This window comes from Blastomyces gilchristii, assembly GCF_000003855.2.
Source record: "Blastomyces gilchristii SLH14081 genomic scaffold supercont1.19, whole genome shotgun sequence".
NCBI lineage: Eukaryota > Fungi > Ascomycota > Eurotiomycetes > Onygenales > Ajellomycetaceae > Blastomyces > Blastomyces gilchristii.
This window is the reverse complement of record NW_003101664.1, coordinates 557,783-572,528: the sequence shown is the minus strand read 5'-3', so window position 1 is coordinate 572,528 and position 14,746 is coordinate 557,783. Positions and strand designations below refer to the sequence as shown.

Sequence of the window (14,746 nt, the reverse complement as noted above, 5' to 3'; positions counted from 1 at the left end):
ATATTCTTCCCCATTCTTTCTTTTGTTTTTCTTTTGTTGGTTTTTCACCGCCCTTCCCTACCAATGTTTCGCTGGGATGGGGTGCCCCTGAAACTTTATAAAGTTTACCGAAAACACTCAACCGCGGTTTCTTCCTACCAGAAAATTTCCATACAGGAACAATTGCGCCAAGGAATGAATTCCAAGGATTTAAAATGTTTTGCTTCGCTTGTTGCACTTTATGACGTATTTTGAGCATAACAGGCTCATTTTCTCGCTTCTAGTTACCTCATGACAAGTCACTTGCACCTCAGAACTTGCACCTCAGCGACACGCTTCCTGATTTACGGAACGCGGTGAGAAGTTTGACATTACATGATTAGCAATAATTGCTCATGAGCGTAAACAATGTGGAAATATTCAGCAATGCTTTTCCCCTTTCTCTCAAGTTGCTGGTAATTGATTGTCACTTCAAAATGGGGGTCGGCCAACAGGGCTTCACAACCTATTCGGTACATACACTGTATATATGGGACATATGAAACATATAACTGGAGCAGACTCACCAGGACTCCTTCGACGATGTAAAGGACCTACGGTCGTACTGCATACATACCTAGGCACATATGTCTTGATTTAGGATGTTGTTTCAGAAGATACCGTCCCGCTCTTCTGTTTCAGCAAATGGTCATACCTCGCGGTCAGCAAACCAAGAAAGAACTCATACAATACATTGGTCGGAATTGCCTGTGTTCAAGCCCCGATGCAGCCTGCGGAGATTTCGCTGAGTGAGTTAAGAAGGAGCAGGGCCCGGCTGCATACGTATTAGTATGTGCAGTAAGTGGATAAAGTAAAACTACAGCGTTTGAACAATGCAATATGGCATGGAACCGCTCAGCCTTATGACGAGGAACTCGATTCTTTCAACTTTGCCTCTCAATAACATTCCTTTCCTTTCTGTTTAGCTGTTTCCGCGGAGTATCTGAGTATCTAGCCTGAGTTTGTATGATGCATGTATGTATGTACATGTACAGTACATGTAGATACATGCGCAGTTACGCCGAACATGCATATCTCAAGAATAGAAGCGGGGCATTGGACGAATCCCAATGCGGAAGCATTGCAAGCCGGCCCCCAGGATATATTTAAGGTACAGCGCGATGCAGGTTTATATACATACCCACCAATCTCAACAACTTTTCGCGGCGGCCCATGATAAAGCGGCTCTAGCTTCTGACGTTCCTGTGCTGGACATCGATTCGCACATGGAGGTTTTGCACTGCAGGCTGGCGATTGAACCACAAGCTCCGCAGGTCAGGTCGAATCCTCGAGGAATAAGAACGGGCTATATATAGCTTATCGGGGCTGATGGATCGTAGCGTCAAACCTTAACTAACTAGTTAAGTTACTCCATAACTACGTCGTTAGAAACGTCAGACGCTAGAGTCAAGCACCCCAAGCCCCAAGCCTCATTTTTTAACAGCTGGGCCCCCTTTTCTCCTAGTTTAGCTAGTTACAGTGCCCGGCTTGATTTAGACCTGTGAACGAAACGGTCGTGGTCTCGTTTCTCCGCCTAACAATTGCGCCAAAGCGGGAAACTCCTCAATTGGTGAAGATTTGGTGTGACAGCCAGGAATCATTAGTTATCACTTCATGACTCCAATCAATCTTCTCATGAGGGCAAAAGAACTAATTTTCAGAGGCGCGAACGGCGGAGTTGCTGAGTGTCAAAAATAGAACTCTCTCGTTAGTTAGTTACCTGACAGCCATCGCCGAATTGACCAAGCCAGGCTGGGCATCATCCCGCGCTACGATTTTCCTCAACGGGCGAAAGCTGAATCGTGAAACCTCACACCTCGATGTTGTGTTTAGGATCCCGCCCCTCTCGCAATCCTACAAATGTCGAATACCGTCTAACCGCATTGAGGACGAAGCTCTCATTTTAGAAAATGTAAGTGTACCTGAAAGCATTGACTGGGTGCCTGAACCACGGCCATACATTGCTGTTAGTGTGCGCAGGCTATAACTACATGGCAAGAACAGTATCTTGAAACCCCGCAAGTCCACCTAGAGAATGAGTACACGGAGATCATGGGCTCCTGGGAGGAAAGTTGAAGATCCCTTTTCACTGCATTCTGGGGAGCCTTCCATAAAATCGGGACAGGCTTTCCGCCAACCATATTCGGGACTGCATTGGCAGACTATCATCCTCAAATTGCGGCTATGTGCTCCATCGCACATCCATGCCATGTACTACAGCGTAAGTTGGAGTCCCGTGGACATGGGGATATTTCAGTATTGGCCCTGCAATGCTGCAGAAGTGTGAACTCAAAAAATATAGAGAGGGGGGTGCGTTCTCAAAGCTATTTCTGTCACCAGCAAAGCAACGTAACCCTAGTACCGAGCCCGTGGTTCTGAACTTCGGCCGCCTTTTCTGCTCCCCCGGCATGCAGCCTTGCAGGCTGGCTTTGACAGTTCATCCCGCTTTTCTCCCCCATCCATGTCAAGCTAACAGCGGAGAAACCGTCGCATCATGGTAGCGTGCATTAGCAGCGCAAAATCTTGTGCTAAATCGCGCCTATTCTTGCTGACTGGGCTGATCTCAACGGGCGAACCTCTATGATTCTTTAAAATGAATTCTCCTGAGCTAGCCCCAACATCCCGTATCAATGGCTTGGCAATGTCGGGACCTGTGTCGCGACAATTGGGATGGGCAAGTTATTAAATATATAAGGGCCCGCCGGTATCATGGACGACTGTGGGAGTTTTTCCATGTACGCAGAGGTTTGGTTTAGCCTTCCGGTGTGGGTTTTCTTTATCATCCCGTCATTATATTTTCTCTGAGGAAGAATGGGCGTCTGTCTAATTTCCCGTATTTTCCTATGGCACCTGTTCGTCGTGGCCGGATTTGTTCACGAGTCGCTGGCTCGTGCATTTCCTAGTTCGGCACTCGCCCGCGCTCGAGTGCTGTCTGCAGCAACATTGAGATCCTCGCTGGAGACACGAGATGTGTCTGCCGCTCTTTTGAGAAGGGAAACCAGCTATGACTTCCTTGAAGGCCGTAGCAGCAGCGCCCCTTCTGCTCCCGATGGCTCTGTCTTTACTGCCAGTGTGGTGGTTAGGAGCCAAAAGCCGATTTTGACCCTTGAAGACATTGAGAGTGATCTTGTTGACGTTTCTTGCTCCACAACGGAAATAGAACTTCATTTTGCTTCGATCGACGCCCTGGATCGAGTGGCGAAGGAGATTGAACAGCTTACTGAGTTTGTCGTGGTGTCATCGCATTTAAATTGCAATGAAGCGGACCAAAGAGCACCCCATATGTAAGAAAGACTCTTGGATCTGCTTTGATTTTGCTAGTTGTTTGATGCTAAACTGCCACAACACAGGGTCACAAAAGTTACTATCCTCAGGGACAGAAAAATCATCATTCTATCAAAAATGTCGAGTGGCTGGAAAGATGCTTTCAGCATGGTGGAAGTCTCATTCGCCCGCAGATCATCAGCTCAAGTTTTGGAACGACGAAATATCAATTTGAAGAAACGTCAGGTGGATCAGCCTACAGAGACGGCACAACCAAGTTCAACAAAAAGAGATTTCCCAGTGGTCCCCCCAGCTGCCACCAGCGCGCCTGCTGAATCCAAAGAAGACATTGAAGTGAAAGTGATTGACCAAGTCATTATGCCTCCTGAATTCCCAGGATCTTCTCTATTCATGTGAGTAGAAATATATCTTTCTATTTCCGCCCCTGTTCAAGAGAAACGCCACAGATCTAACATCCACATTAGTCCCCAGGGAGTGACATTAAAATGCAAAAACTGTACAGTCGCTGGCAGTGTGGACCTCTCTCAAGGATCCTTCAGGCTCGAGGATCCAATAGACAACCCAGTGGAATTAGTGACTGATGTCATTCGATATTTCGAACATGGTGAAATCCAGATCGATGTCGAGAATCTCTTTGCGCATATCGAACTTTCAACGAAGCTAGATTTAGCAGAAAATGGTTTGCAATTCTCAGTACCATTGCCAGAAATTCCTATTACGCCCTTTATGGTGAGTGGGTTATTTTATTTGTGCCGCTTTCGTTTCATTTTGTAAGGGCAATATTTTTCTAACTTGGAGTGATAGATACCCGGCATTGTCGCTTTTGGTCCAATTTTTAAGCCCGAGATTGAGATGTCACTGACACTACCTGAACCTCTTGAGTTTGACTATGGATTCAATGTTTCCGTATGTGCAGCACTATATTTCCTATACACTTTATCACTCTTTACCTTTGTCATAGCATGAAGGTAGAAAACGTCCGTTGAAACTGACCAAATGATTTTATTTCCGTGAAGGTGCCGAATGACGCGAGATTTACGATCGATATTGGAGACCTAAATAACTCGACCACACAAGGCTTGTATGTGTATTTTACTTCTACTTTGATAACTACCAATTTCCCATATTTTACAGCTCCAAGGTCGAGTCATGAATCGCACTAACTGAACCCTTCAATCAGCGATCGCACAAAATTCTCATCCCTTCCTTACCAGGCACAAGTTCCAACCGGCTTTGAATTCAATATCAGCTTCCGCCCCGAAGTTCTTCTAGGCGTCAACTCCCTCATCGGTGGCACAACAGGCGGTGTCGGCGCCTTCTTCACCATCCCCTCCATCAACGTAAAAGTCGAGCAACTCAAAAACGTCGACGGTAAATGCAACCCGCTTCCAACCTCATCCGCTCTGCCAGGCGACGACGACGACGACGACGAGAAAAACCGCATCCCCACCCTCGAAGACCTCATTGGGAATTTCACCAACATCGTCCCCACCGTCGAACTCAACGTGGGTGTCCTTGCGGAGTTGGAAATCGGTATCGGTGCCTTCCAAAAGAAGCTTGAAGCGGATCACACCGTTATTTCCAAGGAATTCGCGCTCCCGACAGCGTGCTTGGCGTTTAATCAGGAGAAGAAATCGTTTGCATCGCCGACGCCACCGCCTCCTCCACAATCCAATGAGCCCGGGAGCGGTCCTGGCGTTGCACGGCCGAAAGATGGAACGGGGGGTTCCAATCGGGCGTTTGGAGATAGTGCAGAGGCTCGCGTGATACTATGGGGTTCCATGTTGACTGCGACGTTAGTAGTTGTGGGCTTTTTGTGATGTGTCTGAACTGAGGCGTTCGGCGAATTTTTCAAAATTTTCAAAATTATGTGTTTTGGTTGTTTTATTTATGCCTGTCACTGTTTTTTCTGCCTCCTTTTCTTCTGCCTCTTTTTTCTTTTATTTCGTTTGGATAGAGAACGGATTAGACCGTAGACATACGTCCTAGTATTGTGCCAAGGGAACTAACTCCTCTCATCTTGGCCTACAATAATGGTAGAAGAACGAACCGATTGTTAAACTTCAATAGAATATTACTCTTTTATATATTCTGCCGGTTCTATTTTCTAGTGCGATTCATTTATATTTAGTCAGACTGACAAAAGAGCATACAATTTTTCGCTAAACATAAACAGCGGCGAAGCTGGCCAGTTGAGGTATCTTTTGCCATTCCGCCTCCCCATCCTGGAGTTGCAGCTTGATTTCATTTGCGACTTGCTTTTACCTGTCTTGTTGGGAATTCCCATTTGGCGTTTCTTCATTCATATTGAAGAATGCCTATTCTAAGCAGACTCGTTCTCAGAGTGACTGCTCAATGACTCACTTGCGCTCTGTACTTAGTCCTCCGTGCTGTGACTCGTTTTTGAGCTACCACCAGAAGCTAAAAGTCGAAATCCTCCCCCACATTTAGCGCTTGCGGGCCACTAAATCCTCGCGCATCCACTGGGGTGGCTGTTAAATGGGGTTATTAACAGGAGTCATCGCCAACTTCAATTCAGCCGCCCCTCTTCATCCAGCGGCAACATCCCAGCATCATCTCAGCATCATCTCGTGAGCTGTGTGCAGACGGACATCAAAGTCGGCCCTGGTTGGAAATGGAGCAGGGTGGATGCCTTGGGAGCGGGCTCTGACGCATCTCTATGAGGTAGTCATCCCATAACTAGTTAGTTACCTATGACTGAAAAATATTGAACATAGCGGCAGAAGCTTTTGAGATATTAGAAGCCAGGACCAGCTTCTGTATAAATTCTCTATCCAAACGTCGTTGTATGAGGATTTTTTTTTAACTTTTCCTAATTTTCCCACTTTTCTTCAAGAGATACCATAACCGCCTTTTTATTTTTCAGTATATTCACTTTATATTCCACAATATTGACTTCCTTAAGGGCAGTTACTTCCTCTCTGAAAACCATGGCGGACCTCACGGAGCCCCCTCGAACAACCAGCTTAACTCTCAATGCATATCAAACAGCACTGTGCATTATTCCTCCCACACCATTTGTTGAAGACACTAATCGACTCCGCGCGTTGTATGACCAGGCCTTTGAAAAATGGCCAGCTCATGTCAATCTTATTTACCCCTTTGTGTCAACTGACCGCTTGCCAGCCGCCGTTGATCTCATCCGGTCAAATCTTTTTTCATGGCTCACGGAAGTTGAGGACACTTGCTTCCATGTCCGTCTCAATAAGCCCGGAAATTTCACACAGCGACACGGAAATATCGTCTACCTTGCACCGGATGAGAGCGACGGTTTTCTTAATCTCAACGACTTTCGGAATGTGATTCTGAAGGGCTTCAAGCAGCCCGCCAACGAGCAGCAGAGAGGATACCAACCCCATCTGACGATTGGCCAGAGTAAGGCCAATGATGATAATGCTCGTGATCATCTATTGTCGAAAGCAAAACTACTCCCACCTATTGAATGGCGGGTGGGACAGCTTGCAATCATGGTCCGCGAAAAGGCGGGCAATACGAGGAGGATGAAACTGTGGGGAACAATTGACTTGGATGGGGCGGCCACATTTAATCAAATTGTTGACACGCCTCAAGATATGGAACAGGGTAGAGATGGAAGTAAAATTTCCACCTCCCCAACGAGTTCGGAATTTTCTTCGCAATATTTGCATTCAATTTCAGAACGTGGTGGTTCAGGCGCTGAATCCAGGATTACCTATATGTTTGCAGCTGATGCTGGAATCTGGACTCCTGCGGAAGCAAGCGGTGGGTCAGAAGACGAGGAACAAATTCAGAGTGCATTGAAGGTGTCAAGTTACAATGTCCTAGTCGATTCTATATATCCTCCGGCAACGGATAGGCATCAAATCCTTCTCCAGACCCTTCTCTCCAAAGCTTCCACGGCCGACGTCTTGGTACTTCAAGAAGTTTCAGATAGCTTTTTGACATACATCCTTGGCCACGACGCTATTCGAACAACATATCCTTTCGCTACTCATGGTCCACCAGAGCAGAAGGGAATCGGCCCATTACCGAGTATTAGAAACGTTGTTGCGTTGAGCCGTTCGAACTTTACGTGGAGTTGGCTCCCTCTAGGTACCAACCACAAGGGTGCAGTTATTCTCGCTCTGAGCGATATTGGCAAAATTGATGAGTCCGGTTACGTGCCGGCGATAATCGCTGGAATTCACCTTTCCAGTGGTCTATTTGACTATGCTGTTGCGGCAAGGAAGCAACAGCTCCAGAAATTATCAAATTTCCTTTCTGCGAACTATACCAACAACCCCAAGGTTATCGCCGGTGACTTTAACATGACAACTTCTACCATCACTCATGAAGAAGCCTCTGGGAGAAAGTCAATATCTTCGCGATCTATCGAGACTCTGCCCGTGCTAGAGACTATGTTACAATACGCTGGCTACTGGGATTCGTGGTCAGTAGCCCACACCAAGATCAGAGACATGATGTCGCCCGCTAGGCTTGAACGAGATTTCACACAGCTATATGACGGAGAGCAGGGGGCTACATTTGACCCTCTGGAGAACTCGCTTGCCGCGATTTCATCTGACAGCACGGCAAACCCAAGACCTCAGCGATATGACAGAATACTTTTCAGCAAGGACGATTTGCGGGTGACTGGGTTCAATATGTTTGGCTTTCCTGTAGAAATAATTGATGAAGCAACTGGAAATATTGAGCGTCAATTTCCAAGTGACCATTGGGGGATTAGAGCGTCATTGGAGTTCGACCCGAATGGTGGAGAAGACGTTGACCCCTTCAAATCTATGCCCCTTTATGCCAAGTTGGCCCACTCCAACTTTGATAATCCTGCCGGGCTGAAAGTATGTCTGGCAGACAAGTCAATTGTTCCATCGTCGGAGGATGCAGAGAAACGGAAAGCTGCATTTTCGCTTCTGAAAAATCTCATTCAGCATGGCTCATTGCCAGAGTCTGGCAAAGGCAAAGAGATTGACCAGCCGAGGCTCTCAATTGTAGTTACTACAGTGGGTTCTTACGGACTAGGTGTTTGGACTGATTCGTCAGATGTGGATTGTCTGTGTGTTGGTTCGATTAGTTCGAAGGTCTTCTTCGAGCTTACTCTACAGAGACTCAAAAAGGGAGCAGAATGGGATGTGAAAATCCTGAGGAAGGTTAAGGCTGCTACGGGGACAATGTTGGAGCTTGAAATCAACAGCGTCAAGTTCGATTTGCAGTATTGTCCAGCAGCAGCTGTTGCTGAAAGGTGTGTTTGATTTAATTTAAGATGGTAAACTCAGCTTTACATTCAGAAACTAACGTGGGTGGGTTGATAGATGGCTAGAAGTACCTCACCTACCTCGATCTAGCCCCTTATTTGACCTAGCATTGCTTCCTCTAATGAAACTCCAACCGTACCGGGACCAAGCGTACCTTCAACGAACGGTCCCAAATCCAGCTACATTCCGTTTACTACATCGTATCATCAAGGCATGGGCTAAGCACCGTGGAATTTACTCCTCCAAATTTGGCTACCTTGGCGGAATCCATATCACGATGATGCTGTCCCAGGTGATGAAGCTCCTCCCCTCTCCCGCTCCGGTAACCAGCGCTGCAGATATCCTCTGTACATTTTTTAATTATTATGGAAACTTCAACTGGAAGGAAGACGTCATGTATGACCCGAGCTTCCATAAGAAACCGCCCCGGTATCATAGAACGCCCCAGGAGGGTATGGTTATACTAACGCTCCATGCTCCTGTTATGAATGTTGCACGCTCCGCTTCGATTCCTTCCACGAGAACAATAGTCGATGAAATGAAACGAGCAGATAATCTCATTTCAGAAGGAAATACAAATTGGGCAGAACTCGTTGGGATTGTGGCTAACACTGGAAAGTCGTCTTTATCCGTTTCTGGCGATGAGTTTCTGAGATCATACAACAGTTATATCAAGATAAATGTGCAGTATTGGGGCTTATCGCTAGCGAAGGGAAGTTCGTTGGTGGGATGGTTGGAATCCAGATGCTTGGTCCTTCTTGCTGGTGAGCGCCCCTTGATCACAGTAGTATCTAGTCTAATACATTTAACTGACTAGGTCTTTCAAATCAAACAGATCTACATCGAAAATTCCCAGACATCCAGACCAGAATATGGCCTGCCAGGTTTACACAGATCGAGGACCACGATGATTCCACCCCAGCGCAAGAGGAGCGTGAATACCAGGGCTGCTACCTAATCGGTTTAACAAAAGCAGAGCATGCCACTGATCCAACGCGCACGCTTAGCAAATCTGATCGCAAACTCGCGCACGATACACTGCAAGCATCGATAGATCAATTTGCAAGTAATATCCACAACGATAAGAAATACTTCGATTCCGCATCGGCCTGGGTAGACGTGTCCCATGTCAAGCAGGGCAATCTAGGACCTCTGAATCTCGACGACAGAGACTGGGGCGCTTACACCATCCAAGACAACGACTTTGATGACTCTGATTCAGAAGATGACGATTCAGACATATACATAGAGGAGGGCGGTGATGACAACGCCGACGACGACGAAGCAACCACCGAATCTGACCTCCTCCCATCCACCAAAAAGAAAAATACCCACAAATCCACCACCAAACCTCCCGTATTAACCGCGAAACTGCGCCCAGCCTCCGACATTCTTAGTCGGCTCCGCTGGGACCCGTCACTTCATGGCACGGAGTATATCATCGGCTATGAAGATCGGTTCTTGGGTGAAAAGGAGATTTCGCTCGATCGGTGGAAGTCGGAGCAGACGGACGAGGAGTTTATTCCGCAGCATCGGATTTTGTATTTCAAGCGGAAGGATGATGGGAGGGTTGTGTGGGATCGGGAGGCGCGGAGGGATGAGATTTTTGGGAGTGGGGTGGGTAAAGGTAAGGAGTTTTGAAAGGGTGTTTCTGCGAGGGGGGTGTCATGGATAGACTGTAGACTGTAGACGGGTATGGAGAGAGCCAGTTAATAGCGAATTTATCATGACTGCTTTGATAGAATATGCTTGATTTCTCCAAAAACTTCTTCTGTGCTCTTTAGGGTGTGTGAGCCACATGAATAAGTATATATTTTCACCTAATAATAAAGAATATTGTGAAAGTATGATGGGTGTCTAGACGTTCATCTCATCATGATTTATTTCGTTTCGTTTCCAAAAATGGTTATCGAGTCTGAAAAATACAGAAACTCCATGGCCTCCCCAGCCATAAAAATATAAAAACATTAAAAGATTAAGACGAGACGAGGAGAGAGGAGATGTACATGTACAATATGCCACTCGAACTTCAAAACCAATCTTGCCTGCGCACAAGATATAAGAATTTATCATACACATACCACGTCGTGCGATAAGAGTCAGCCAAGTAAAATGCCATACATGTCTAGTTTGGCTTCTCAACTCAGAGTTCCTTTTTCAAGAAATGCTCTGGTTTATGAGTCGTCTCATAGTCAACATGGACATAGGCCCGCTCCACGTCCGGAAGGCTTTCGAGCTTTATCTGTAATTCCTCTGCGACATCGTGGGTGGCCAGAAGGGTCTCGTTGCGGTCCATGACGATGTCGACTTCCACAAGCAGACGCGGCCCTGAAGTATAGGCGCGTACGGTGTCGATGGCTTGGATCAGTGGGGAATGCGTCATAGCTACATCGAAATAAATTTGTTAGTGACGGAAGGCTTAGTTAGTATCAGGGCTAGAAGGGTAGGTATCTAGTGTAGTGGAAAAAGAAAAAGAAAAAGAAAAGAAAAATAGAGGGCGCGATTCATACATATATATGTGATCAGCTGCTGCGTGTGTGTGTCTGCAGTGACACCAATCAAGAGCTGGAACTCAGAATATGCTGTTCGAAGCCACAGGACAGCTATCACGCAAGAGAGGACCATGGCGCCCGTTGGGTCGATCCACCACTTGAGCTTACTACCACCGACGGAGGTCAAAATACCGAGTCCGTTGATAAAGAGATCATTGCGATGGTCCTCCCACAAAATACGGACTTGGGAATATTTGTTCCGGAGTGCCCAGCAGTACAAGAACAAGGCCAGCTTAGTTACAAACGCAATGCATACGGCGACAATGGGCGGGACTTTGAACCCCAATGTTTCCTCCGTGCTCCCATCAGCAAGGCTCTTGGCAGAAAACGCAATCAAAATCAGCGATACGGCAGTCATGAGGAAGCAGAAAAAGATGTTTCCGGCCGTTTCGATCCGCGCCTTCCCGGCGGGAAACTTGCGTGCATCGACACGTTTCACAGCCTTGTGGCTGATGAGCAGAGTCAGGTTGGACAGCGGATCAAAAACCGCGTCAGCCATTGTTGTAAACAGTGACAGAGATCCTGATGCAATGGCGCCGTAGAGTTGGAGTATCGATAGGATGACGTTCGCAACGAAACTGCCATAGACGGCGATCTTGTATTTGAGCTGGTTCTGGGTGTTGTATTCCCTTGCCAGCCGCACATGTTCATCGACTGGCTTCAGCAGCTTCTCAATGTTTTCGTTCTGGGATTTGTAGAAGCCTTGCAACTTTCTCGAGGAACTCTTGACGCCGTCGTTTGTCCAGCCTCCTCGCTTTCGTGCCGTATTTGCCTTTATCCTATCGATTTCGTCATCAGACTTCAGCTTACTAGCTAGTTGGAAAGGGTCATTTTCGCGTGTATAACGCGGCGGGCGTTGATCTTCCTCGTCAGAAGACGTCCGTTGCATGGGATAAGGCAATGGTTCGACGCCAGTGGCCGTTGCCTGCTGCTCCGGTATGGCTGGAGGCAGCGTGGGTGTGTCTGAGCGGTGATGGAGCTGTCCCGAGTGAAGAGGGTGGCCGGGGGAAGAACCATGGATGTGATCTGCCATTTTCTGTGCTTTTCTGCCGTAAGAAATCTTGAATGGCTCGTTGCTTCTTTTTATATTAGGTTTTGATTCGGCTGGTTCGAGGTGTCCGCTGGAGAATACTGGGGCAGGCAAGCTTAGGCACGTTATTGGCTTGGTTCGAAACGGCCAAGAGGTGGTTAGGACATCTAGACGGGCGGTCAAATGTAGAAATTTGTCACATCAACGTCATTCTCGGATGGTGAAGTCCGCCAAACACGGAAACATGGTGGAACGTTTCAGGGAAATCTAGCATCGACTATATCGGTTGCTCTTTTATGACAGTCCCGCCCGCACAAAGTTAGCTGGAGACCGAGGCGAGGTGCCAAGAGATTATCTTATCCATCTTATCTTATCTAGTTAGCCTCAACACAGCCTCAGCCCCAGACCTTGCCAGGCGTTCATTATTTGCTCCACAAGAACTCTAATAAGCATAAGCACACTTGTTACAGTTCATGTTCCTTGAAAAATCCTACAGCTCGCCAACTACTTTCTCTACAACGTCTCCCGACTTACCTTATTATTAAATGGATTAAAAACATCAGACAAGCACAACAAAGCGAATGAGAACTCCCTCGAGAGAAAGGGGCAAATTGGACGCACGCCTGCAACAGCCAACAAAAGCATGTCACCAGGCCAATCAACAATTAGTCTTGGTTCCTCTGACAAACTCACGAATCCAATTGAATTTCCAGATCAAGGCCCCCCCTGTAAATTCACAATAATGCCGAGTTTTAGATGGCGCGGATCATATCGACCTCCTCGGTGAACCACCAGGGCGAAGCGATACTACCTATTTATCAGCATTGGTGACACTTATTAGCAAATGAGAGGACAAAGTGGCCTGAAATGACTTACGTCAGAGGCAATATCTAAAATAATTCTGTTTTCTGTGTTATCCCCACAGTCATCATCGTGAGAGCTTTAACATCATGGACAATGGTATCAAGCTCCGACCCTCGCAAGTGGCAGCGAGGGGTCTTGAGTTCATTTCCGGATCCGCCCTCTGTGATATACTTGTCCTTGTCAATATTTACCAACGCCCGACGATATCGGTTAATCCTCTCTAATAATGCCAAAGTAGGGGGCCACAGCAACGACTGCCGTTTTAGTAGGCCACATGAATGTCCGACGCGGGCCATTATCACCGACGGGAACCCGGATATCAATTGGGAGTAGGGGCTTGGAGATCAGCTAACTCCCAAGGTTGCGCGGTTATTGGGAATGGTTCTGCACACAACGCCCCGAACTCTGTCATTTGGTTGCCTCTTATATAACCTTTGTTTCGGTGTAAAAGAGGACGAGAATGACCCCATCGAGTGCGCACGCTATCTTAATTCATAGGGTTTGGTGAAAACTGAATTAGTAATCGTATCGGCACATCCCAGGGGCTCGCACATACGAACCAAGTTTCTCATATCTCCATATAACCGTCACTCTTTCGTCCGGACTCAAGCGAGAGTGAAGGGGAACACCAGCTTGATCACCAAGGCAATAATGACTAACGTCCTTGGGATTAGATATGGATCAGAAATCCGTACGAAATCTGAAAATACCACCGGATTTGGCACAAAAGATGGTGAGGTCATAGAGGCAGGCGTGGAGTTGGAGCAATGGAATAAAAGCTCTGGCCAATGTGAGGCGCTTGTTTCGACAGATATCCAGCTTGATATTTGCTGAAGCTTTCCACTAGATGTTAAGGAGCAACTCATTGAGGCCTTCGTCCTTTCTAAAAGCTTTTGTCGCAATTTCCTCCGCGGACAAGTGATCCCAGGCCAACTTCTCTCTTAGCCATGCGGATGGTCATGCTATGCAACGCGAAATCATTGGTGGTTGTTGGATTTCCTCGCGACAGCTTTAAACAATGGAACCAAGGCCGCACACAGGTAGATGAGTTTCCGATAGATGCGCGGATCTTTCGAGTTCGCGATCAAAGCATCGAAACATGCTCTGTGGAAGTAACTAGGATTCCTCAACCCGCCAGCTGTGTGTGCGCCATAGGTGAATCCAATCTCGTTGATGGTGCCGCGGTGATTTGGAAACATAAGAGGTAGTCCTCAGCACCTGCATTCCGGGACTGGTTATGTGATATTTTGCGTTCGTTGCACCTGTCTACGGCAAAATCTTCCATCAGTATAGCGTGGGAGGGTGACTTTGAACACACCCATCTCCAAAGGCCTATGGTCGGGTTGCCTGGCTCCACGAAGCGCGGAAACTCTGCGATAAACTCGTTGCAGAGTGTACACCAGTGCTTTTTGCAATAAGGGATGACATTGTTGGACGATGCAGTCGACGGAAAATCCATGGCTTCATCGCCGGCTACGAAGTCTTCTAGTTGACTTTTTTACCTTCCCGTTGAGATGCTTTGATGGTGAACAAGGTGAAACAAAAAGGACAGAGAAAGAGAATCAGAAAGAGGAGAAGAAATGAACAAGTGTAAAAATCATTTTGAACTATTCTTCTTATCACTATGGTGATGGAAGTAATATCTATAAAGAATTTGCTCAGCATGAGAAAAAAAGAAAACTCTCTCTAAGAATTGGATATTGTCTTAGACACTCAAGAGATGCCCAGCATAATTAACAGGGAAC

At 46.9% G+C, this 14,746-nt stretch overlaps 6 protein-coding genes across 6 annotated transcripts; 3 read left to right on the top strand and 3 right to left on the bottom strand.

Moving 5' to 3' along the window:
* Positions 1-2,829: 2,829 nt before the first annotated feature.
* BDBG_07471 (GPI anchored protein) lies at positions 2,830-5,123 on the top strand (the record flags this gene model as incomplete). The annotated part of the gene is made up of 6 exons (XM_002622023.2): positions 2,830-3,302; positions 3,369-3,695; positions 3,768-4,032; positions 4,108-4,209; positions 4,320-4,384; positions 4,484-5,123. The coding sequence occupies 6 exons, from the start codon at positions 2,830-2,832 to the stop codon at positions 5,121-5,123; spliced, it is 1,872 nt and encodes a 623-aa protein (XP_002622069.1).
* A 1,131-nt stretch (positions 5,124-6,254) lies between these two features.
* Positions 6,255-10,196, top strand: BDBG_07470 (DUF455 domain-containing protein; the record flags this gene model as incomplete). The annotated part of the gene is made up of 3 exons (XM_002622022.2): positions 6,255-8,542; positions 8,613-9,319; positions 9,391-10,196. The coding sequence occupies 3 exons, from the start codon at positions 6,255-6,257 to the stop codon at positions 10,194-10,196; spliced, it is 3,801 nt and encodes a 1,266-aa protein (XP_002622068.1).
* On the bottom strand, positions 8,412-12,472 carry BDBG_07469 (cation diffusion facilitator 1). Its single transcript, XM_002622021.2, has 2 exons — positions 11,066-12,472; positions 8,412-10,940 (listed from the first exon to the last, which is right to left on the bottom strand). Exons 1-2 carry the CDS (start codon positions 12,138-12,140, stop codon positions 10,699-10,701), a joined length of 1,317 nt encoding a protein of 438 aa, XP_002622067.1. The 5' UTR covers positions 12,141-12,472; the 3' UTR covers positions 8,412-10,698.
* A 388-nt stretch (positions 12,473-12,860) lies between these two features.
* Positions 12,861-13,297, bottom strand: BDBG_07468 (uncharacterized protein; the record flags this gene model as incomplete). The annotated part of the gene is made up of 2 exons (XM_031723108.1): positions 12,861-12,948; positions 13,061-13,297. 2 exons carry the CDS (start codon positions 13,295-13,297, stop codon positions 12,904-12,906), a joined length of 282 nt encoding a protein of 93 aa, XP_031580200.1. The 3' UTR covers positions 12,861-12,903.
* A 355-nt stretch (positions 13,298-13,652) lies between these two features.
* BDBG_17619 (uncharacterized protein) lies at positions 13,653-13,835 on the top strand (the record flags this gene model as incomplete). Its single annotated transcript, XM_031725300.1, has 1 exon — positions 13,653-13,835. One exon carries the CDS (start codon positions 13,653-13,655, stop codon positions 13,833-13,835), a length of 183 nt encoding a protein of 60 aa, XP_031580199.1.
* Positions 13,836-13,936: 101 nt separating this feature from the next.
* On the bottom strand, positions 13,937-14,582 carry BDBG_07467 (uncharacterized protein). Its single transcript, XM_002622019.2, has one exon. It carries the CDS (start codon positions 14,458-14,460, stop codon positions 14,128-14,130), a length of 333 nt encoding a protein of 110 aa, XP_002622065.1. The 5' UTR covers positions 14,461-14,582; the 3' UTR covers positions 13,937-14,127.
* Between the last annotated feature and the right edge of the window lie 164 nt (positions 14,583-14,746).